The following is a 23,121-nucleotide window of genomic DNA, read 5'->3' as shown; positions in this document are numbered from 1 at the left end:
GCTGGTGCCTTTGACACCCCTCTTCTTTTTCTTTCTCATGTATGATGTGTGTGGTATTTATGCACATGTGTATACAGTTCACATGTGTGTGGACATTCAATGTGTTTGCCTACGCAAGTCCAAAGGCGGTGCTAGGGATTATCTCGAAAGAGTCCTCAATCTTATTCTTTGAGGCAGACTCTCTCAAGGAGACCCAGGTCTCGCCAATATGACTAGTCTTGCTAGCCAATTTGCTCTAGGGTTCCCTTGTCACTTCCTTCCCAGGCCAGAATTCTAAACAGGCTGCCACACCCACCCATCATTTTCTCTGGTCTCTGGAAGACCAAACTGGGGCTCCTTGATTACATGAGAAGTGTTTTAACTGCTGAGGCCTCTCCCTGAAACCATTTTTACCACCAAGGAAAAACGAAGTCATCTGCTTAAAAATGTGCCATTAAGTTCAGGTCTACTGCTGGCATTGTTTAAGGTGACCCTGCCACTGTGAGTTCATGCTAAAGCACCCACGGGAGAGGAGATACTATAAAGAGTCTTCCTTTATCTGTCTATCACTTTTTCTCAATTGCAAGGTTAGCATGTTTAACAGTCATGTAGGAATCTGAGCTTGAAGCAAAGATACAAAAAGCTTGCCCTGTACACCCATCAAAGGAATGGATTACAGAGGAGGGGCACCTCCAGGCAAGGAATGACTGGAGATCTCAACATCCCACAAGACCCCCGAGGCTCTTTTTTTAAAAATGAGTAAGTCATCCCTTCCAGATAATACGGAGGATTAAAAGCCACCTTTGCATAACTTGGTAAAAGATAAGAGTCAAGATGAAGAAAGGGGGGCTGGAGAGATGGCTCAGAGGTTAAGAGCATTGCCTGATCTTCCAAAAGTCCCGAGTTCAATTCCCAGCAACCACATGGTGGCTCACAACCATCTGTAATGAGGTCTGGTGCCCTCTTCTGGCCTGCAGGCATACACACAGACAATATTGTATACAAAATAAATAAATAAATAAATAAATAAATAAATAAATAAATAAATAAATAAATAAAAGATGAAGAAAGGAAGGCCCTATTTCTCCAAGAAAAAAAGCCAAAGAGAAGAGAGATACGTCCACATACAGATGTTCTCTGCAAATAAGCCAAGTTACACTACTTCCTTTGTTAGGGTCAGTGGTGGCCAGGGAGGTTGTTTTTCCCTCGCTTTCAGTGCCACAAGAATAACAAGCAGGAGACAAACTGGCCAGGAGGCAGCAGTGATAAATGAACCTTAATACGCCATGGCCAGAGAGATAGCTATAGCAGGAGGGTTGCATGCATGGAGTCAGATGGGTGTTGCAGAAGCCTGAAGATGAGATTCAGAATACCTATGCCAGTTTGTTTTGTTTCATTATTAATCATTATTAATCATTTCCATTTGCTTGGTAAATTAATTTTCATGCTTTGACTCTCTGTGAGCATCTTTGCCAGTGAGGTGTGATTTTTGGAGAAAACAGTTGAAACTTGGGTGGTTTCTTTTCTGATTTTATAATGTATTTGCAACGTTTCTCCCTTCCCATATACCTCTCCTCACTCTCCTTCAAATTTATGACCTCATTTTGCATTGTTATTGCATACATATATACATACATACATACATATTCCTTCCACAGGATTAGGGAGTTTGCCATGATGTTGTGTCTCCTATAATATCAGCAGCTACACTCAGAAAGTATCGTCAACATGATTTCGATGTTTAACAGTCATATAAGACTTTGAGCTTGAAGCAATTTTAGCTTTAATGGTGAGTTGAAAATATTTACATTTTAGACTGTTTGTTGAGGAAGGTTTGCTGCTTCCTACAGTGTTGTTACTGTTGTTCTGGCCAGTGGGATTATTGACAATTATGGCAGTTATTTTTTCCTTCCACTATTAGTGTTAGAGGTTACTGAGATGTAACTAAAGTCATTCTAAGATGAATGAGTGTGGATATAAGTGTTTACATTACAAAGAATTAGAACAATCTAAAATAAATAACCCAATAATTCATGCCAAGTTTCTATAAAAATGAGAAACCAGTCCCGAATGCAGTACAAAACAAGCAATAACAAAGACTAAAGCATAATTTCATAAAGTGGAGATTGAAAGAACAAGATACATAATCTATCAAAGCTTTGGTTCTTTGAAAGCTAAATAGAGTTGGAAAACCCCTCACCAAACAAATCACAACAAAGGGACAGAATATGCAAATGGATAGAATTAGGAATGAAAGGGGGAAATAGGGCAACCAACTCCAATGAAATGCAGAGGTTCATTAGGGAATAGCTGGGAATCTTATATTCCAAAAAGCTGGAAAATCAGTAAGAAACATAGTTTTCAAAACACATAATAACTAGCAATACATCAAGAAGAAACAAACAACTCAAACCTACAGCAGGCAGCAATACTGAAGTGATAATTAAACATCTCCCCTGAAGAGAAGCCCAGAACCAAGCAGATTCACTGCTGATTTTTCCCAAACTTTTAAGGAAATGCTAAAGAACCAACACTAACCCTTCTCAAACTGTTCTCCAAAAAGAAAGGAAAGGAATACCACCAAACTCTTTCTATGATGCTGAAACTTGATGTGTCTACTCATGAAGTAGCGGCACAACTATCATGGGAGTAACCAACTAATTGATGCTTGAATTTAAGACCCACCGAAGAGGAGGGAATCCCTATTGGGTACCGTTAACCCCGTCAAAAACCTTCATAGACCTTAGAGTGAAGCTTGTTACTGTTGTTTACTTAGATCAAGACAGCATCAAACTTCCTTCTAGATTTCTATGTTTATACTCACTTGCAAGCGCTGCCCTCAACCTTAGCCTGGGAAACTCCTCTTCGTGGTAAGTGGTGTTGACTGCACAGATACATAACTGTTCAAGGCACTGAGAATAAGTGACTGGCGAGCATTCAGTCCTAACTATAAATTTCTATCCCCTCCTGCCAAGCTCAGGAAACATCATGAGAGGGGGTGGAATGAATATAAGAACTGGCAGAGAGGGAGAAAGACTACAAAATGCTGTTTGGGGGGAATGACAGCTTACCTATTGGCCCTGTCAACAACCATGGATGGGGCAGGAATTCAAGAGGTCAGATTCCTTCAATGCTCAGTTATTGGCTACTCATAGATACTAAGGGGGGAGGGAGTCACTGTCTTCAGTTGCATACTCACTGGTGAAGCCACCAAACTCCAAAACTATGACCACAAGAAGAGATAGTAAATTTTAATTTGTTTACATGAGGTCGTATATATGAGGGGTGTGTGTGTGTGTGTGTGTGTGTGTGTGTGTAAAACTAGAAGGAAACCATGAAGAGGTAGAAGAGATCTTATGGGAAAGGAGAAGATCAATGAATGCATGGGTGATGATTAATATCATGTACTTAAGAGGATCCAGAGTCACGGAAGAGATAAACCTCCAGGTATGTCTGTAAAGATTTTCTAGATTAGGCTAACTGACATGGGTGAGGGTCCTGGACTGAATCTGAAGAAGAAAACAGGGCCAGGAGAGATGGCTTGGTGGTTAAGAGCACTATCTGCTCTTTCAGAGGACCCAGTTTCGAGTCCCAGGACCCACAACTGTCTGCCACTCCAGTTCCAAGGGATCTGATATCCTCTTCTGGCTCCCTTCCGGCACCAGACATGCATTCATTGCACTTACACACAGCAGGCAAAGCACACATACATATAAAGTTTAAATAAACACACACAGAGAGAGAGAGAGAGAGAGAGAGAGAGAGAGAGAGAGAGAGAGAGAGAGAGCGAGCAACTTGGTACATTTTATTGCTCTCTGGTTTCTGTCTGTGGGCGCAGTGTGGCGGGCTATTCCTGCCCCCATTGCTTCTTTACTATGATGCTACCCTAAAATATGAAGAAAAAAAATCCATCTTTCTTTAAGTACCCTGTGCTAAATATTTTGTCACATGTCATTATGTGGCATGAAAGTTTGCACCAATAAGTTTCCTTGGGTGCAGATTAACGCAGGGCTTGTGGCATGTCACGTATCAACCTGGCATGAAAGCAGAGGACTGGCAGGAAGGAGAAGGGGTGGAGAAAGAAACCAGTAAGAGGGAAGAAAACGCATAATGAGGCCCCCAGCTTGGTGCACACTTAAGAAAAACTGAGGAGAGGGGCCCGGGGAGGTTAGGACATTTCCTTCCTTCTGAACTTGAAAAGAAAATTGACACCGTGTCAAAGAAGAGAGATAATGTTCTGCCCATCCCTAACCCCCAGGTGAAGTCCAACTGACGTCTCTCATAGCTGAAGTCACACAAGTTCTGCCCTTCCTCTCATGGCTTTCTGTGAATTATAATATAGATGAACACAGTCCTGGCGAGGAGGAAATTAGATCACCACCCCCTCGGCTCAGCATAACAAACTGTAAACTAATCCATGTTCCTTTACTAAATTCTGTTTCCCAAATCTTTGGGAAACCGAGACAGCAGGTTTGTGGACCTAAGTGCTGGTTATGCCCGCTTGTCGTAAGCGCGGGCTAGTGCCACGCTGAGCTTCAACTCCAGCACAGAACACAGTACAGATATCTGACTGTATCTCCATTTTGACCCAGTGAACTGCTTCTCCCATTAAAGTTTTGACCACTTGATCATCAAAACATCGCAGAGGTCAGTAGGGGACTATGAGACTCCCAAAACTTAGGCTAGGACCATCAACAGTTCCGGAGGGCGTCCTCCAGCAGGTGGCGGTAGTTTGCAAGTTATCCAGCAGGTGGCGATAGTTCACGGACTTCCAGAACAGTAAGAACCAGGAGCGTCTGAGTAGCCTGAATTGAATAAGGACTAATAGGGGCGGTCCATTAGCTTGCCCTGGTGGTGAGTTTCTTCTAGGCTTAGCTAGTCCCAGCCACAGCAGAAGAGAAAAACAAATCTATGTTTTAGCTTTTATTTTAAAAGAAAAGCTCACAAGATTGCAATCAAGTCTATATTAATGATACAAAGAAATCAGTGGGTTTTTTTTCTTCTTACGATAAAATATACTAAAGGTTGTCTTGTCATGCTTAGCAAGTATTGAAACAATAAAATAATAATAATGCGTTAGAACATCTGTAAGTAGGATAAAATCTAATAATCACAGAGCACCATCATCCCATTCTTTATGCATCACCACCAGTTAAAGCCACCCTAAAACTCCTTTTACTCAAGGAAGTATAGCATTTAGTCTATGATAATTATTTTGCCTGTTTGACCTCTCCTTCATGTAATTCTAAAGCTGTGTATTTAATGCCTGATTAATGTTGAAAAATGTCTGGGTGCTGGGGTATTGACAGTAAGCAATATAATCCAAGTTCCTGCAGGTGTGGAGTTTACACGTGGGAGACTCTGCTTTCACCAGGAAATGAAAAATAAAATCAATAATATACTGTTATAGTCCATAAGTAATGTGTCTGCAATGGTACGTGCTGGGGGGGGAGAGATCTGAGATAAAGTACCTAGACACCACCAGGTTGGTTGTTCATCCAGTTCAAACCTACCGGTCACTAACACACTCCTAATATGTCCTGACCGCTCCTGTTGCAGAACCCAACTTGTATGCACGGTTGGGGTCCGCATGCAAGGGTGGTGTTCCTTCTCATCAACTGATCCTGAGCTTCCCATCCATCATCCACTGGCTCCTTTTTGAAGCATTGGGGCCGTCTGTCTCATCTACAGTCCTAAGCGCAGACTCTCCTTACCAGTTTTCTGGGTTGCTTCTTTAGTTACTTCCTTTAGCCAGGAGTGCTGGGATTCCATTTCCACCTCAGTGTGTGCAGGAACACTTCCTGACTCAAGCGCACACTGCGTTCTTCTGCAAACTTCATCCGCCCCAGCAGGATTCTTATGGGAAGGTGAAAGACACTGCGCAGTTTAATACTGGACCCTAAGTGTGAGTTATGAATCTGAGAGAGGTTAATAAACACCTGCTTCTGGCCTCCGCACATGCACACACGTGTATGCACGTGTGTGCACACACAAAGTCACACATCACATATATATACTCACACCTAATTAAAAATAAAGAAGTGTGTGTGGGAGCATGTTTAGTGTTGCTAAACTCACCCTTTCTGAACCCCAAACTTTATGTTCTTACATCGTTTAACTCAATTTTTAAAAATATTGCCTATGGCCCACTGAACTGTTTTTACAACCCTCTAAGGTACTGAAATTTGTAGCTTGAATAATATTGGATCAAGTATACTAGGGAACTGAGTAGAATTTGGGAGAAACTATGTATTGGCCTCTAAAGGCTTAAAGGAAGGGGGCATTAGCTTTGCCTGTGAATGTTACGCACACTTATTTTTGACAAATGACTTTTGGAGGGAGCTGAGGCAGCCTTTGAGCCAAGAGTTTATGGTCAAGTCCAGTGAGTAGATGCGTCTAGAACACCTTAAATGCCTATGTTTGTCGGTCAACATACCCTGGAGCACAGAGGAGGGCAGTGGCTGCTTTGTTGGGAAGGTCTGGAAGGTAGAGCGGTCAAAGGCTTTATACAGTGAAGGGATTCTGAAGGTGGCTGGTAGATAGGGAGTTGGATTTCCCCAAGAGGGCAGGCATGAAGAGATGGGATCCTGCTGGAGAGGGTTCTTGGGTCCATCATTGAGGAGAGAGTATACTTGGGCATTGTTAGGAGGCAAGAGGGTCTAGGAATTCCAAGGGTGAGGATAGAGAGCATCCCCACACCTGCTAATGTGAACCCACTCCCCTAGGTACCATGGAGGTCCCTTCAAGCTCATCTTTAAACGGCCCATGTTCCAGCCACAGCAGACTCTGCTGCGTGTGTTGTTTCTAATCCTCTTTCCCCATCCACCAAATTTCAGCTATTAGATATTTTCTCAGGACGAACATTTCTAAACAACATAGAAACTCTTCCATCAGAAAGCAACTTGGGGGTGGATTCTGTTTGTTATTCAGACAATGAGTTCTCTGTCTTGGCAGTTCATGATTTTCTTTCTGATGGCGGTGATTGTGTGATGGTTCAGACTCAGAACCCCTCAGCCACACTTTGAGTGCCTCTCTGGCTCAGTCTTGCTGTAATCAATATGCCAATACTTATTTGAACACGAGAGCAGATTACTCTTGTTTCTATTTTCTTTTTTTCTTTTTTTTTTTTTTTTTGAAAAGTTTCCTTGGGTGCGGATTTAATCTCATGACCCAGAGAGAGGCTGGCTTCCTCTCATCACGGGCTGTCTGGAGTTTTCAATTACTGTTGAGTACAATTATGGATCAGAGAGAAGCTTTGAGCCAGACCTCTTCCCTAGTGTAAAATGAACTCCACTGGCACACATAGAGAAGTGTGCTCCCTGCCAGTGAAGGCCGCAGCCAGGGCTCTCCCAGCTTAGCGGCCACCGCCCTGTTCTACCAAGATGGCAGCTACTTGTTTATTGTCGGATAAACTTGGGTTTATTCAAGGAATTTGAGTGCGCAGGCGGCCCTTAGAATCCACAGATTCTGTAACCATAGACTCAACCAGCAGTACAGGGAAATATTTGGGGGAAATTGTGTCTTTGCTAAACGCTTAAAGACTTGGTTTTCTTGCCACAGTTCTCAAATGTTGTGTAACCTTCCTCATGAGAGAATGAGAAGTGAACAGTTGTTTACCCACTGAGCAGGCTATCTAGACAGCCCCCCCATCAAAAATAAAAAGGAAAGATTTCATCCAAGGCTGATTTAGTGAACCGGTGGGCTGTATTGAAGGCTTTTATGGGTGTGTACATGAAGGGGTCTTTACAAAACCATGGCCAATTCAAAGACAGATATCTGGGTGGACCACTCCCAATAGCTTTGGCCCTGGGCTTCCATGCACAACTTGTGGGAAGCTCCCCTGAAGAGTCACTCTCCCTCCACCTCCTTCTGCTTATACAACCTCGGAGGGAGGCCCTGTGGGCACTGGAACTTTCGGAGCTTCCTGGGTGCTTTAACAAATAAGATACTTCCTGAATGGTATTTGTTACTCTCCGTTTTCCCCCTTCCAGGAGGGGAAACAGCAACACAACATCTGAGCAACACAGCAACACTTCTGTAACATTTCCACCGAATTAGGCACCATACAGAATCCGACTGTGGTTTAAAACATACAAGACTGTGTTTGTAAAGAGTGTGTGCAAACTGCACCATTTTATATAAGGAACTTGATCACCCATAGAGTGACCATCAGTGGACGCCAAGGGTTAATTCACTGATACTTAACCACTGTGTGAAATGCTTTGAGGAAATATATACATTTTATTTTTTTTTAATGTAAAGCTGAGGTCTCATGGGCTCCCCTGTCCCCTATACGTGTACAGAAAGGACTACGGGCAACTAAGGAATGCTGAAAATGGAAGAAATAATTTTCTCCAGGGAAGAACACATCAATTAGTTATCTACTACCAAATGATTAGCCCTGAAAACATACATTAAATCAACACTATACAGACAGAAAAGGATATATTTAGAAATTGTATATATATATATATATATATATATATATATATATATATGCACGCAACAACAAGTAGTGAAGGAAGAAGTCATAACTTTGAAAGAGAGAAAGGAGGGCTATAAGTGAGAGAGACTTTGGAGGGAGGAAAAAGGGGGAAATGGTGTAATTTTATAATCTCAAAGATAAAAGAAGTAATTTTTTTAAGTGTAAGGGCTGGGATTATGGCCCATTGTGCAAACTATTTCCTGTACAGCAAAAGGACCTGAGTTCAGACATTTAGCATTGATTGAGAAAGCCAGCTGCAACCACACATAACTAGGACCATAGCATTGGGAGACAGACAGGTGGCAACCAGGACCTTGCTGGCCAGATAGTCTAGCCAAAATGGCTAACTATAGCTCCAATGAGAGGACCTGGCTCAAAAAATAAGTCAGAGAACTGTTGCGCACACTGCAGCCCCAGTCTGCACTCTATACACCAGACCCCAGTTCGCAAGCTTCGGGAAAGGGGCTGGAGGTTGAGAACACTCACGCAGAGACAGACCAACACACAGACCTTCAATCACTGATACCAAAAACCCCCTTTTAATAGCACCTTGGAGGCTTAAATACCCTGCAGTCAATGGCCAACAGGTGAAAATCCCATCCTCTGATCCTCTAGGCAAAACACAGCTTCTAGTGACTTCCATTAGAAGGCTCTAGACAGGGAAGAGCAGCTGAAGGCCAGGACTCAATTAGCCCCAACAGAGAACAAGCAAAGAAGATACCCAAAATGACCCTGTGCTTCCACACATGCAAGTGCAAGCGAATACACATACGCACACACTAAATCTAAAGCGTGATACAATGATAATAAACCAAATCGCTACAGCAAGTAAAGGCCACACCAAGATGAGGTGTGCAACCAGGCAGTTTGTCTCTCCCTGTAATTCCTGCACTTGAGAGGCTAATGCAGGAGGATTGCCATGAGTTTGAGGCCCCCTCGAGTGACATCGTCAGTTCCAGGCCAGCTTGGCTTCTGAGTGAGACTATGCTCTGAATGTCACTAAATTTGAAGCTTTCTGTTCAACCTAGAGAATAAATTGAGAAGAGCTTGCAAAATTTTGCGCATAGCAATGAATAGCAAGTTTCAAAGTGGTTTTATTGTACATGAAAAAAATATAGTTTGCATGGCTAGATTCCCTTTTTACTGGTTCTTGTTAAAAATTAAAGGTGTCAATTTGCAGTGTAGCTGACTGCAGGCAGATCTATTCAACTCAAAAGAAAGAAAACCCTTAAAAATCAGAAGCATTGAGATCAAGGTGCTCCTTAGATCACTCCGCCTGTCCCTCGGGTGGGTCTCAAAGAACACCACCAAATCTGCTGTGCTGTTAAAGACCAGGCTTGCGTCCTTAACCACAGTTCAAGTTGATGTTTCTAATGACTCTCTCTGTGTGTATAATAGAATGATAATAAATCAAATAGATGCAGGGTACAAAACCATGCCAAGATGAGGCATGCAGTCGGGCATTTTGCATCTCTCCGGTAATCCCAGTACTTGGGAGGCTAAGCAGGAGGATTGCCATCAGTTTAAAGACATCCTAGGCTGCATAGTGAGGGTGTGTATAGGTGCATGCTCATACATGAGTGTATTTATGTATCTCTGTGTTTGCGTATGTGGGCACACAGAGTTGCAAGTCTGTGTGAAGGCCAGATGGCAGCCTCAGGCATTGCCCACCTTCTTTCTTGGCCTAAGGTCTTTCTCTGATCTCGGTGCTCATCCAGCAGGTTGGCCAGCAAGTTCCGCCTCCCCAGCACTAGCTTTACAAGCGTGTACCACCAGATACAGCACTATTTTTTAATGTAGCTTCTAGGGATGGGATTTAGGTTCTAGGTTTGTTCAGCAAGTACCTTATGGACTGAGCCATCTCCCAGCCCCCAAAGTACCTTAATTCCTTTCATCCAGTCTTTCAGAAGGTAGAGGCTCCATTTACTATACCACATACTCCTTAGATCATCCTTTCCAGGCCTACCTGTTTCTTCACTTACACGACTTCTTACCTACACAGACACCATCCTCTTGATTCCTAGACTTGTTTTTTAAACAGCAGATCTGTTAGCTTGCGTCTGGATGAAGGGCTCATTTCTGGCTGAAACGTTACTTTATTCAGCCCATCTTTGGTTTACTTTCCTTCCCCGGTCATCAAGTGTTTTTTAAATTGATTTATTTTTGGTTACATATCCTTTTATAGGTTGATGTGTAATCATTGCATGCAGTTAACCAGTACAATGTGATGATTTGATCTATGTATACACCAAGTACCCGCCAACACAGAGAAATAGCATTCTTTTACCTTCTTCCTTCCTGTGTCTTATGGCTGAGCTGCTTCCTAAAAGCACTATATAGCTCAAATTTTTAAAATTCAACCAGACACTAGTTTTCTTAAATGACAGATTTATTACATTTACAGTTATTATAATTATCAGCATGTTGTATTCATTCCTTCAGTCTTAGTTTGTGTTTTCAAGTTACTCTGCCCCCCCGCTTTTTTAATTGAAGAGAAAATTTTTATTTATGATCTTCTTTTCTTTTCTATATGATTTATTATTTCTGTCAATTGGGATGAAATGATATATTCTTTTAATAACTGTTTATAGATTATTAACTTTTGAGCATAGTAGTCTAAAGCTAATCAATACCGGTTACCCTCTTTCTTCCCTTAATTCAGTCCTCCCTGTCTTCCACAGAACTTCTCAGTATTTCTACCATATCTCATCTAACGGCCACATTGTTAGTTTACAAAACTAGAAAGCATTAACCGCAGTCCTCGGGGGCCAAGGCAGGTGGAACTCTGAGTTTAAAGCCAGTCTGGAGCCTGGTCTGTGTTGTGAGTTCTGGCTCAGCCATGGATACACAGTGAGACTTTAAATGATCTATTTGTTTAAGAACAATCTTGTTTAGCAAATAAAAGAAACTAGAATTCTGGTCTAGACTTGCTCATTCATCACCACTTTCCTGCCTGCTGGTCTTCATGTCTTATTTTTTCCTCCTCCTCCTCCTCCTCTTCCTCCTCCTCTTCCTCCTCCTTCTCCCCACTCTCTTCTCCTCCTACCCCTTCCTAAGCAGTTTTTTTTCGAGTGAATCATCAATGGTCTGTCAGTGATGCACTATCTCTGATAATGTCTTTGTTTCACTTTGGGTTTATTTTCTTTCCCTTGGTCATCAAGTTTATTTTTGTTACGTATCTTTTTATAAGGTTATTATGTAATCACTACATGTAGCTAAGGAGCACTGTGATGATTTGATCTGTGTATACACCAATACTGAACCATCATCTCAGCAAATACAGAACTGAGTACTGGCAATTCTTTTATCTAATCGCTGGATCAGAGCCCTGAGGAGAGAAGCGTGTCTTCAGTGTGAGCAATTTGCCCATCCGAATGCCTGAAAGGATTGATCTTCGTGATTATCCACAGAAGCCAGTCTGTGGGCCACAGAAGATGCAGAACACTGATTCTTGGCCACATCACAGCTTTAGGTCTCTTGCTGGTTAGATATCAGTACACACGCCTGTCTGTCTGTCCCTCCCATCCACACTGAGAGTCACACACAAGCACACCGCATCTCCCTCTCTTAACCACTCACTCTCGTGGTCTGGTTCCCCACTCCCGAACACAGGATGTTGACTGAGCCCTAACTATGGGGACAAGACTACACATGTCAGCATTGTAAGGCTTACTCTTTCCCATGCCATACAGCTCCCTTGTTCTGCTTACCCCCTGGATCCTTCCTGTTGGGGAACAAACATGTATTTCCTGATCAGAAAGGTCATGCAATCTGAAAGAAGGACCAGTTTGGATGGTGCAAGGGCAGGACGAATAAATTGGAACATGGTCAAGATTCGGACTAGCAAGACCAAATCACGGAAGGTCTTGGGGAGACTTTGAAGGGATTCAGGCTGTAGCTCTAATCTGTCATTTTCCACCTAATTAGACTTCCCTTGTGTGTTTGTATTGAAATGCCCCAGCTTCTTTCCACATCCCATTGTCTCTTACAGAACAGCCTTTTCTCTCAAGTCATGCTTGTTCCAGTGGCAGCGGAGTTGTTTATAGTAGATCAATTAACAGCCCCTTTTCTCTTTGCCCACTGTCAGAATCTATTTAGAGGTAAGTCAATGCCATTAGCAGAGAGGCAGCCTTATGTCTGATAAGGATGCTAAGTTAGGCGAGCTTTTTCTGAGAGTCAAGGTGAGTTTGCTAGGACCTTCTGCCTGGTGTGGAATGTGTGATAGCCTACTTTAGGAAGCTTGGCCATTTGGGGCAGTTCTACCAACCTAGGTTAATATTTTCTTCTAGACCTAGTGAAGAAAGGGTACATGAGCGACCAAGTTTACCCCAGTTCCTCCTCCCTCCCTGCACATCTCCCAGTTTCAAAGTGTGAACCAAATGCAGCTTAATCCCAACCTCCAATCTGTAGGAATGGAAAACTTGGACAGGAACCCTATACTTCTTAGTTTTGACTTCATCTTCCCAAAGGAAGCTTCAAGGGTGGAGAGCAAGCATCCCCATTGAGGCTTCTGTGAGCTGAACTGCTGAACTGTTATGACAGGCTCCCCTGAGGCCCCTGTACCAGATGATTCTGGTAGTGATAAGACAGGGATTTATGGAAGCTTAGAATTCTAAACACAAAGTTCTGATCCTCAGAGCACGTGAGATCTTACCAGACATTTTTCATCCTTGTAAGTAAAATCCTCTAGTTGTTTCTTTCCCAAACTTTGGCTGATGTGCAGACGTCTATAACATGTTTGCACCAACAGTGTGAATTCTAGTGTCACAGCGACTGAGGAACTCAACGGTCATGAAATCTAATCTCATCCCTCATTTGTGTGTGGGAGGTGTGCATGCGCAAGCACACGCGCGCGTGTGTGTGTGGGTCTGTCTGTCTGTCTGTCTATCTGTCTGTGTGCCTGCCAGAAGACAGCCTCGGGTGTCATTATTCAAGTTCATCCCATTTGTTGAAATAGGGTCTCTCTCTGGAGCCTGTAGTTCACCGAGTTGGCTTGATTGACTGCCTGGTGAGACCCAGGGATCTGCCTGTCTCCCAAGTACCTGATCTACAAGGGGTCACCACCATTTCTGACCTTTTCTATATAGAATTTGGAAACTAAACTCGGTCCTCACACTCATATAGTAAGCACTTCCGTGACTGAGCTATCTCTCAAACCCTCATTCCTCATTTTGTTCAGAATCACAGATCTAACAAGATTACGTGACTTTCTCAGCAACAGATTCTTGGGCCTATCTCACATGATTGAGAGATATTTCCAACTCGATATCATATTGATCATAAGAGAAACAATGTACAGAAAAATCATGTCTTTCTAAACACAAATATATATGGACTTCATAAAATAAAGGGCATCCTTTGATTGACCAAGAAATATTTGTATTGTATCATTTCTTTTTCCTTAATGTGGAATAACTCAGAATTTGTTTTGCATTCAGTTTGTGGTTAGACTATTATGGCCCTAATAAATGTCTGCTATTTAATGTTCTCTTTCCTTAATTAACCAAGTGCCAAGTAGAAAGAGATAAGTTATGCACTTTAATTATAGCAACCCGGGGCTACTTGGAGAATTCTTATCAGTAGCATAGCATGTACATCATCCTATACTCAATGGAAGACAAAATTGGCGAAAGCTTCATGAGTATGAGACGGAGGAAAGAATCCCATCCCCCACCACGGACCCCATCCCAGGTTTCCTGGAGTCAGGCAGGGTCTGGTTCTATTTGTATTTATTTATTTTCTTCACAGTTAGCATGAACTGGGGAGTAATCTGGAGCCTGTGAGAGGCAGGGCGTTTGGAACACGGCAGAGGGGCTGGTCTAGGGTCTCCGAGTCTCAATCTATTGCTTAGTAAAGTATGTTTTGCGGTCTGGATAGAATGTGGGGGCGGTCAGGAGGGGGCTAGGAGGCAAATGAGTGCAAATATAATATAAGAAAGTAGCGTATTTCATAAAGTAATTTGAAAGTTTAATAATTAAAGAAGAAGGGGTTAGAGAAGCAGTTCAGCAGTAAAGGGCACTCGCTACTCTTCCAGAGGACCCTGGTTCGAGTCCCAGCACCCACCTGGCAACTCAAACCTGTATGGAACTGCAGTTCCAGGGACTCTGACATCCTCACTCCAGTGTGCGTAAAATAAAATTAGATAAATTATTTAAGAAAATAATGGAAGAAGGAAGTTGGGACGCAGAAGGCATAAGATGACGGGACACATGCTTTTCTTTGCGAAGGCCCTCAGGAGACAGGAAGTGGCCGCTATGGACCTCGGTATACCACCAGCACAGGAGTGACTGAGGATGACGATGGATCTGAAGACGAACTGGATCTGGATGTGTCCTTTGAGGAGGTACCGACTCCTCCGTTGTCACCTCCACTGTGCTTTGTTTCCCTGCTGGCCGCAGCAGCTTGGCCACAGAGCGTGGACACGGAACTTGGGATTGAAATGGCCCCATGTGCTCTCAGCAAGGATTTCTTTCCTCTGACTATGAGCTGGGGGTGAGGGCACGGCGCATAAATTAGCACTCGGGAGTTTCCTAGCAGGCTGCTATCCTGTGAGCAACCTCTGTCTACAACCAGCTTCGTAAACTACCAAAAAATGTAGATTTACCACCCACAGAATTTTGTAAAATGAGAAAGTATAAGAAAATGAATGATTCCTTTCCAAAGCCATGCAATTTGTGATAGTTTAGTAAAAATAAATTGTAGACTATCAGCTTGACCACAGCAGGATTTTCTGACTAAGACAGGACAAGATGCTTAAACTCTCTCTGAGTTTCAAAGTCTTCCTCTATAAACCGGGGTCATGCTCTGTCTCACTGATCTCCTGGGGGGTTTGGGATGTTAACAAGGAGCCTATAGTTCAATAACTGCATTTAACCAATATAAAGACAACTCCCCATTTATGCTAAGTCCTTTCCTTCTCTAACTTAGGTTAAGCCACTTTCTGCTACCAAAACTGGGAATAGGAACTTCTTGATGGAATCTAAGCAGATGGTTCGTTCCAGGCTTGCGCAACCTACCCCGGCGTCTCTTCCTGAAACTACCGTGGCCGCCCCACACACCGCTGCGCAGCGTAAGGGGAAGGGCAATGTGGCCATGATGTCAAGGCTCTTAGACGTGTTCTGTGATGAGACTCTCTGCCCGGGTGACAGCTTCTGTGTCAATGACTTCGCCTGGGGGGGAGCACGGTGTCACTGCAACCTGGGCAAAGGCGGCGAGGGCTGCTCGGAAGGTAGGCCCTGGAAAGGGAGTGAACAGCATGGTTCAACCTGCAGAATACTGTAGATAGTTGTACGATACAAACACTGTACCTTCTAGTCCTCTTTGTGAGACAAGCCTTTCCTCTATGTAAATAATAATAATTAATGTATGCCCTGGCAATGCTGAAGCGTGCATGGGCAGCCTGTATATGGCGGTTCTGTTGAACTTGTCCATATTGGGTTTCATGGTCTCTTCCTTAAGAGGACAGGATCTCATTACAGATGGTTGTGAGCGATCATGTGGTTGTTGGGAATTGAACTCAGGACCTGTGGAGGAGCAGGCAGTGCTCTTAACTGCTGAGCCTTCTATTAGCTTCCCCAGGCAAAATAAGAAATATCTTTCGTTGCCTCTCTGATGCGGTAGCCTGATTCTATGTGTGTCTAGCGTGAGGTCCTTTGGAGCAGTCATTGTAAAATTATCTCAGTAGAACCAGGGATGTGGACTCTGCCATTGTCACATTTCTATCAAAATAGCCAGGACACCCAGAAGGGCGGAGAGGGCTGATGCTTGAGCTACCTGGGGACTGCAGAAGCTCAGAGGGAAAATGACTGGCGTTAGACCTCAAGACACTCCTTTCTTTTTCGGGAAGCAGAAGCCAATCTCCCAAACCCAGTTTCTTCTGAAGAATTTCAGAAACTCCTTGATCCCAAGAGTAGTCGGTGTGAAAGGCAGAGAAAGGGGGAGACAGGAAGGAAGCTAAGCGTAGCTGATTGGATGAGAGTTTTGCTGGGTGAGAAGCAGACAATGGTGCCTGTTGATTTCTGCTTCAGAAAGAATGAGACATGATCACCCTGTCACATTGTGTTTTTTTCTCTCAGACATCTTTATTCAGTATCCTCAGTTTTTTGGCTACTCCTATGTAACCTTTGAGCCTCTGAAGAACTCTTACGAGGAGTTTCAGATCACTCTGGAATTCAGGGTAAGTGGAGCTGTCCTGCGATGAGTATCTATTGAACTCATCTGATTGCACATCAAAGGAAGAGAGGGAAGAGGGAACACACACACACACACACACACACACACACACACACACACAAAATAAAAAAAAAATATGGCATGCCAAGTCTGACCTGCAATCAGCCACAAAATCCAGCAAGGGTTGGATACAATCACAATTTTCAAGTATACTACTGGGGTGGAGAGGAGACTGGTGCTTGTCATGAACTTTGGAAGACTAGATACCCAGTGAAAATGTTACTTCCAGGATGCTGCGATGAGCAGGATTTCAAGACTAACTATACGTTCCATTCCCCAATCCCCTTCAGAGCAATCTCTCTGGTTCTAGTCATCTAAAGATCAGTATCTGACTAGCATCTTGAACTTGATCTGATTCTTTGAGTATCTTTGATGATACGATAGGGCCAGGGCCTGGAAACCTGTATCCCTTGCCATGGTCTTGACTATCTGGGAGGTAGCCTGTCCCTCAGTTAACACTCCCAATATGGGCTGTTTGTACTCTTTAGAAAGAAGAAAAGGAGCAAAGGTATGTCCTTCCCGGGTTGAGAGGAAGCGTAGAAAGGGCACATTAGAAACAGAATGCTCATCAGTGAGAGTAAAAATTGATGAACACAAACAGGAGTCTGTGACCGGGGCTTTAGGACACAGGCTTTTCTGGAAGTTTTGCAGCTGGACCCACAAAGCCAAACAAAGCGCAGGTCGGAAATGGACGGGTCTTCCTCCCCTCAGAGCTTCTCCTCACACACTAACACCACTGCTGTTTTAAAATGTAAAGCCGACCTGGGTACATGGGAATTCCCCAGAGTCCAAGTGCTTGCATCAGTAGGATGGCAGAGGGGACCATTCTTGTTTTGTCTTCGTAAGTGTTTACAGACGAGGGAGAAGGAGTGGCCACAGTTCACGTGGCTTTTACTTGTGTGTCCACAGGCAGAGGCAGAGGATGGCTTGCTGCTCTACTGTGGAGAGAGCGAACATGGCAGAGGCGACTTCATGTCCCTGGCTCTCATCCGGCGCTCCCTCCACTTCAGGTAACTCTTGCACTAAGTCCTGTAGATTTTAAAATTCTGCCACATGTGTCGTATGCAATTCAGCCCGTACAACTAGATTCCAGTCACTAAAGGAATGGTGTACAGGAGGTGAGCTGGGGTCAGTTTCTCAAGTCCTAAAGAGCTGGGACGGTGGGCTAACCTTTGAAGTTTGAGTTTTGGAATGTTGTTGCCTCATTCACTTATTCTGATGCCAGTTAGGCGTGCTACTATGGGATCGCGGCAGTTTGGCAAAGGCCAAGTCCTCTCTTCCCTGAAGTTCAAGTAGAAGGCAGAATCTTCTCAGAGTCTCGTTGGGGCAAGATGGCTGACAGCTATGAGGGACAGGGAGGGGGCCACAGACTCCCAAGGACTGATGGAGGCCTAAACCTCTCATGACTTCCCTGGGGTTGAACTGAAAAGACAAGGGTCCTATACCCCATCTGCTCCTGAGTGGCTGAGAAGATGAGGCCACAGGTTAATAAGGCCCCTTACACAAAGCCTCTTAGGCCTTAGATCAGCAGTAAGGAAACCAGGACCATTAGAGAGAAGAAAGACTCTTCTTGTAGAGTTATGTGTTTCTCAATAGCCATAGAAACAACTCTGGACTATTAACTCCTAACTGTTATCCAGATGAAGTACCTCATGCTTGCAATCCCAGCACTCTGGAGGCTGGAGCCGCAGGGTCATTTCCAGGACAACACAGTGAGTTCCTGGCACTTGGAGCACAGAGTAAGACTCTGTCTCAAAACCAATGGAGCGGCTGGGGAGATGGCTCACTCAGCAAAGTGCCTACTCTAGAAGCCTGGAGACCTGAGTTTGCCTCCCCAGCACCCATAGAAAAAAGTCACTGTGACCACCGCCTCTGTAACCATAGGGATGTGATAGAGACAGACATGGCTAGCATGTCTAGAAAAATAATGAGGTTCCAAATAAGCGAGACTCCCTGTATCAAAAGATCAGATGGAAAGCAATTGAGAAAGACACCCAGTGTCAACCTTTGGCCTCCACACACACACAGAGACAGACAGACAGACAGACAGACAGACAGACAGACAGACAAACACATTCATCCCAAAACCATAGAGAGAGATCTCTATCCTCGACGTGATGACGTGATGACGTGGAGTCTGAAAACATAAACTGGTTTATTCTAGAATCTTCCTCTCCACTCCCTGCCCCCTGCCAGGTTTAATTGTGGAACTGGGATTGCTGCCATCGTAAGTGAGACCAAAATCAAACTTGGGGCTTGGCACACGGTGACACTGTACAGAGAAGGGCTGAACGGGATGCTGCAGTTGAATAATGGTACCCCCGGTGACAGGCCAATCCCAGGTGAGTGTGGGTTCGTACTCTCATCTGGTCCTCAAAATGAGACTGCGTTAGAGAGCAAGACTCTGGGCAACTCTGGGAGGCTGACTGTGCATGGGGCACACAGTGAGCTGTGGTGGGGTGCCCACCGCTTTGCCTGTCTGAGCTTCCATGCACACCTTCCACACACCCTACTGGGAACTTGTAGACGCCTTGAACTTGTGAGTGGTAATGTTCTGCACGCACAATGCAGCACACACCCCATGTGCAGGGATGAATTATCTTTGCACAAGGTTGTCCAAGCCAGAGGTCCAGGAAAGTCCATATGGAAAGCAAAGAGTCCATCATTAGTGTCAGACACAAAGGTAGGCATGAGTAATGTGATCTTGTGGCTTTAGCAAACAGCCTCGAAAGTGTGGCTGGTCTGGGTCCATATACAGGGCTAATCCATTTATCCATGTTGGGATGCATCCTTGTGGGAGGAGGTAAGTTAGTTACCTCTTAGGTCACTCAGCAGGTCACTGAGGTACTCACGTACCTGTGATGCTCACAGTAATTTGAAGATTATATTTTAGAACAAATGGTTTGAATTAGTGTCTGGCAAGGAGCCAGGCCTAGAGTTACATCAGCAAGATCTCTCTATTTTCCAAAGCAAAGGGAGACTTTGTGCCTGTGTCTGAGCATCCTCCCCACTGCCAGGCCCTTGCTGTGCCACAAACAAGACATGATGAATGAAGGTCCATGCCTGAAAGTCTTACTGATTTGGGCCAAAGGGAATAAGGATCCAACTTCAGTGAATTATAGTACCTGGAGTTTGCTTGTACCCATTGCTAGAGAGGAAGAAAGACAGCCTGCACATTTCTATTGCAATAACATGAAATGATCAAATGAATTTTGATAAGAATAAAGAAACCTCAATCTGAGTGCAAACTACGACCATGAAAACAGGATGGTTCAAAGCAAGGGGGTTTTATAAAGATTGGCATATGACTACGTGAATGGCGGTGTGGCACCTAGAGAAGTAGCCATCTTTTGTTTCAGTGCTTCTGAAGTACTCTAACCTGGGGAAAGTATACGAGAACATTCTAAGGGATAAGAACATGTTCCAGGGTCTGCCACCCAAGCAGGAAGTTGACCAGAACCTGAAATGTCTTCAGTGATTGGTTTGAGGAAAGCAGAATGGCAATGTCCTTTTTTTCCTTTTTTTTTTTTTTCTTCCTTTCTTTACCTAGATCAAAGAAAGAGGCTTTGGGAAGAAGGGTCAGCCCTTCTGGTAGAACCTTGGGGAGCCTGCCAGGTGTGACAGACTGTCTCAGCAATGAGTCTCTGTCACAGAGGGTGTTCCAAGAGTAGTGTGTGTAAGCTGTTTATGCATAGAATCCAGCAACCTGGAGGGAGGGGGAAACGTGGTTGGTATGTAAAATAAATATTTTTTTAAAAAAAAATCAAGAATTGAAAAGAAAAAAAAAGAATCCAGCAACCAGTGGGAACATGCATTACATGAGGTTTTATATTTTTCTAATCCCAATATTCTGTGACTTTATTGAATATAGAAATTAACTGCAAAGAGCACGTGACATCAAGGCTGGTCAGGATGAAGTTCATCTTCGGGCCTTGGCACACAGCGAGTCTGAGCAGGCCCTCAGCTGGGGAGCATTTAATAATTGCCAGGAGACAGTGAATCTATTTTAAGCTGGTTCCCCAGAAACAAGCCCAAGGGGAAGCCCTGTGCATAGAATGTGCATAGAAGGTGTCCCCAGGGAAGAGAATGGTTTTAGAGAAGTTGGACAGGGCAGAAGGAGTCAGAAAGACTGAGAATCCAGCATGGCTCTTCCTGGTATGGTTTCCATCTGATTGAAGGAGAGTTAGGGAACAACATCGTCCTCAGAGCTACCCCAGCTGTCAGAGGCTGCCCTGGGAACCCAGGCACTCACCTGCACAGTCAAAGCACACTCCAGGGAGCCACAGGCCAAGGCCCAGAACAGAACAATGAGGGTGGTGTGTGGAGCTGAGACTCTGGATAGAACAAGCCAAGAGAGCATTTGATTTGTGTGCTGGAAGCAGCTTGTACACGGCAACGAATGCTTAGAACCTTCTGAGTACTGAGTCGTCCAGTCTCCTGTTTACACGTGCTTCCTACCTGTGCGAAGAAAAAGATAGACAGTGATTAGATCTCCACTTGCTGGAAGGACGCAACCCCCTTAAGGATACACATTAGAGTCGGGGACTGAGTTGGGACGTTTTATAAGTTCTAGGGCTGCACCTTCTCCTGGCTCCCACGTTTATCATTTAATCTAGATGAGTGAGACAGTCTTGTGCTAAAAATAGAACAACCAAGGGTGTCTTAATTTTCTCCCACTCCACGTGCAGCCCTGGGCTGTGTAACCTCCAAACTTAACATTTCGGACTGCTGGTTTGGCTCTGGGTTAGAAACTTTGCTGATTCATGGTAAGACTTAAAAATTTAAAAAAAGAAAGAAAGAAAATAAATAAAGAAGAAAAGAAATCATACCTATGAGTAAATTTCAAGATATTCTGTAATTCAACTTGTTGGATATTTCCCAGCAATAGTTCTTACAGTGCTTAATGTGAAGATGGCTGGGATCGTGGAAGGGCAGATGTGCAGACAACTGCTCTCCCACACGCCCTGCCACCTTTGCATACACAGAATAGCCCCGTGACCCATCCAAGGTACACAGTAGGTTGGTCGCTGTGAGGACTGGAAAGGGCACTGTTGGTTTTTGGTGCCAGCCTGCTTCAGAGACGGCTAGATTGGCTTGGATCTGACCTCCTTCCTTCCTTTGCAGCCATTCCAAAATCGCTGCTCCTGGAAGCGCAACCCTCAAAGGAGTCAGCGGGTCAACTACAGTAGTCAATAACCATGGACTTCATTACCTAACAGGGCCCTGTCCTAAAGACAAACCCAGATACAGGAATTCCTAAGGTTTTAACCTACATCTTAGTCATCCCATCCCCTGCAACGCAATCCATTGTGTTTTGGGTTTTCTTTTCCTTTCTTTCTGCCTTTCTTTCTTTCTTTCTTTCTTTCTTTCTTTCTTTCTTTCTCTACTTTTAAAGTGAGATAAAATTTTCATTTTTCTTAAAGGGCCAGTACAGTAAAATTACCTTCCGGTCGCCTTTGTATCTTGGTGGTGCTCCCAGCGCTTACTGGCTGGTGAGAGCCACAGGGACAAACCATGGCTTCCAAGGCTGTGTGCAGTCGCTTGCTGTTAATGGGAAGAAGATTGACATGAGACCCTGGCCACTGGGAAACGCCCTCAATGGGGCTGATGTAGGTGAGTGCCCAGGGGCTAGACTGGATCTGGCGGCTTCCTTTCTGGTTGGAGTGAGGAGAGGTACAACTGGTTTACACAAGGCTTCGGGAGTGATGATCCCAAGTCTGTGTTCTATGAACACATCCATTCTGAGACCAAATGTGCTGTGCCTTGCGACCAGGATAGCCTGAGCTCATTGGACAGAGAAGCATGTACTTTGTTTGACCTTTCACCCAGATGCATTCATGCCCGCCTGCACGTATATGTGTGTTATTTGTGTGCCTGGTTCCCACTGAAGCCAGAGGAGGGTCTGAATCCCCTGGAACTGGATTTACTTGTAGTTGTGAGCCACCGTGTGGACACTGGTAATGGAACCTGGGTCCTCTGCAAGAACAGCAAGTGCTCTTAGCCACCGAGCCATCTCTCCAGCCCCAGAACAATCTCATTCTTGACCATACTACCCAACGCGTTCTTGTCTACCCTCTCATTTACCCTAATTAGAGAGGGGAGAGAATATTACTATGGCCGATATATAGATGAATGGTGGGGGCTTGCAGAGTGAGGTGTGTGTCCAGGGTGGCAGCAGAGTGGGGGTTGATTTTCAGCAACAAGACCATCTGGTCAACCTTGGAAAGCAGCAGGGTAGGGGCCATTTCCTCCAGGGACTGCCTGAGTCTGCTAGACACAGCACAGTGAAACACCATGGCCTCTGTGGGTTAAACGGAAATCTTTTCCTCGTGGTTGAAGGAGCTGTGGGGTTGTGGTCCAGGTGCATGGGAGTCCCTTTCTCCCAGGCCTTTCTCCTTGGCTTACAAATGGCCAGCTATCACCTC

The 23,121-nt window shown here is 44.4% G+C and overlaps 1 protein-coding gene across 4 annotated transcripts in view; it reads left to right on the top strand.

Moving 5' to 3' along the window:
* Egflam (EGF like, fibronectin type III and laminin G domains) overlaps positions 1-23,121 on the top strand; it is a 167,471-nt gene that overhangs the window by 106,129 nt on the left and 38,221 nt on the right. The window contains exons 7-12 of one of the 4 annotated variants that reach the window (XM_087896921.1): positions 14,692-14,807; positions 15,392-15,533; positions 16,540-16,640; positions 17,606-17,706; positions 18,893-19,038; positions 22,120-22,278. In XM_087896921.1, the coding sequence (XP_087753047.1) occupies positions 14,692-14,807; positions 15,392-15,533; positions 16,540-16,640; positions 17,606-17,706; positions 18,893-19,038; positions 22,120-22,133 (620 nt within the window). In that variant the 3' untranslated portion in view covers positions 22,134-22,278. Of the gene's footprint in view, positions 1-14,691; positions 14,808-15,391; positions 15,693-16,539; positions 16,641-17,605; positions 17,707-18,892; positions 19,039-22,119; positions 22,310-23,121 lie in introns of those variants that run through there. The other 3 variants (XM_087896920.1, XM_048428864.3, XM_087896919.1) reach the window with 3 other exon arrangements.

This window comes from Myodes glareolus, chromosome 15, assembly GCF_982192425.1.
Source record: "Myodes glareolus chromosome 15, mMyoGla1.1, whole genome shotgun sequence".
In the NCBI taxonomy this organism is placed as follows: Eukaryota; Metazoa; Chordata; class Mammalia; order Rodentia; family Cricetidae; genus Myodes; species Myodes glareolus.
This window is presented reverse-complemented; position numbering and strand designations above follow the sequence as displayed.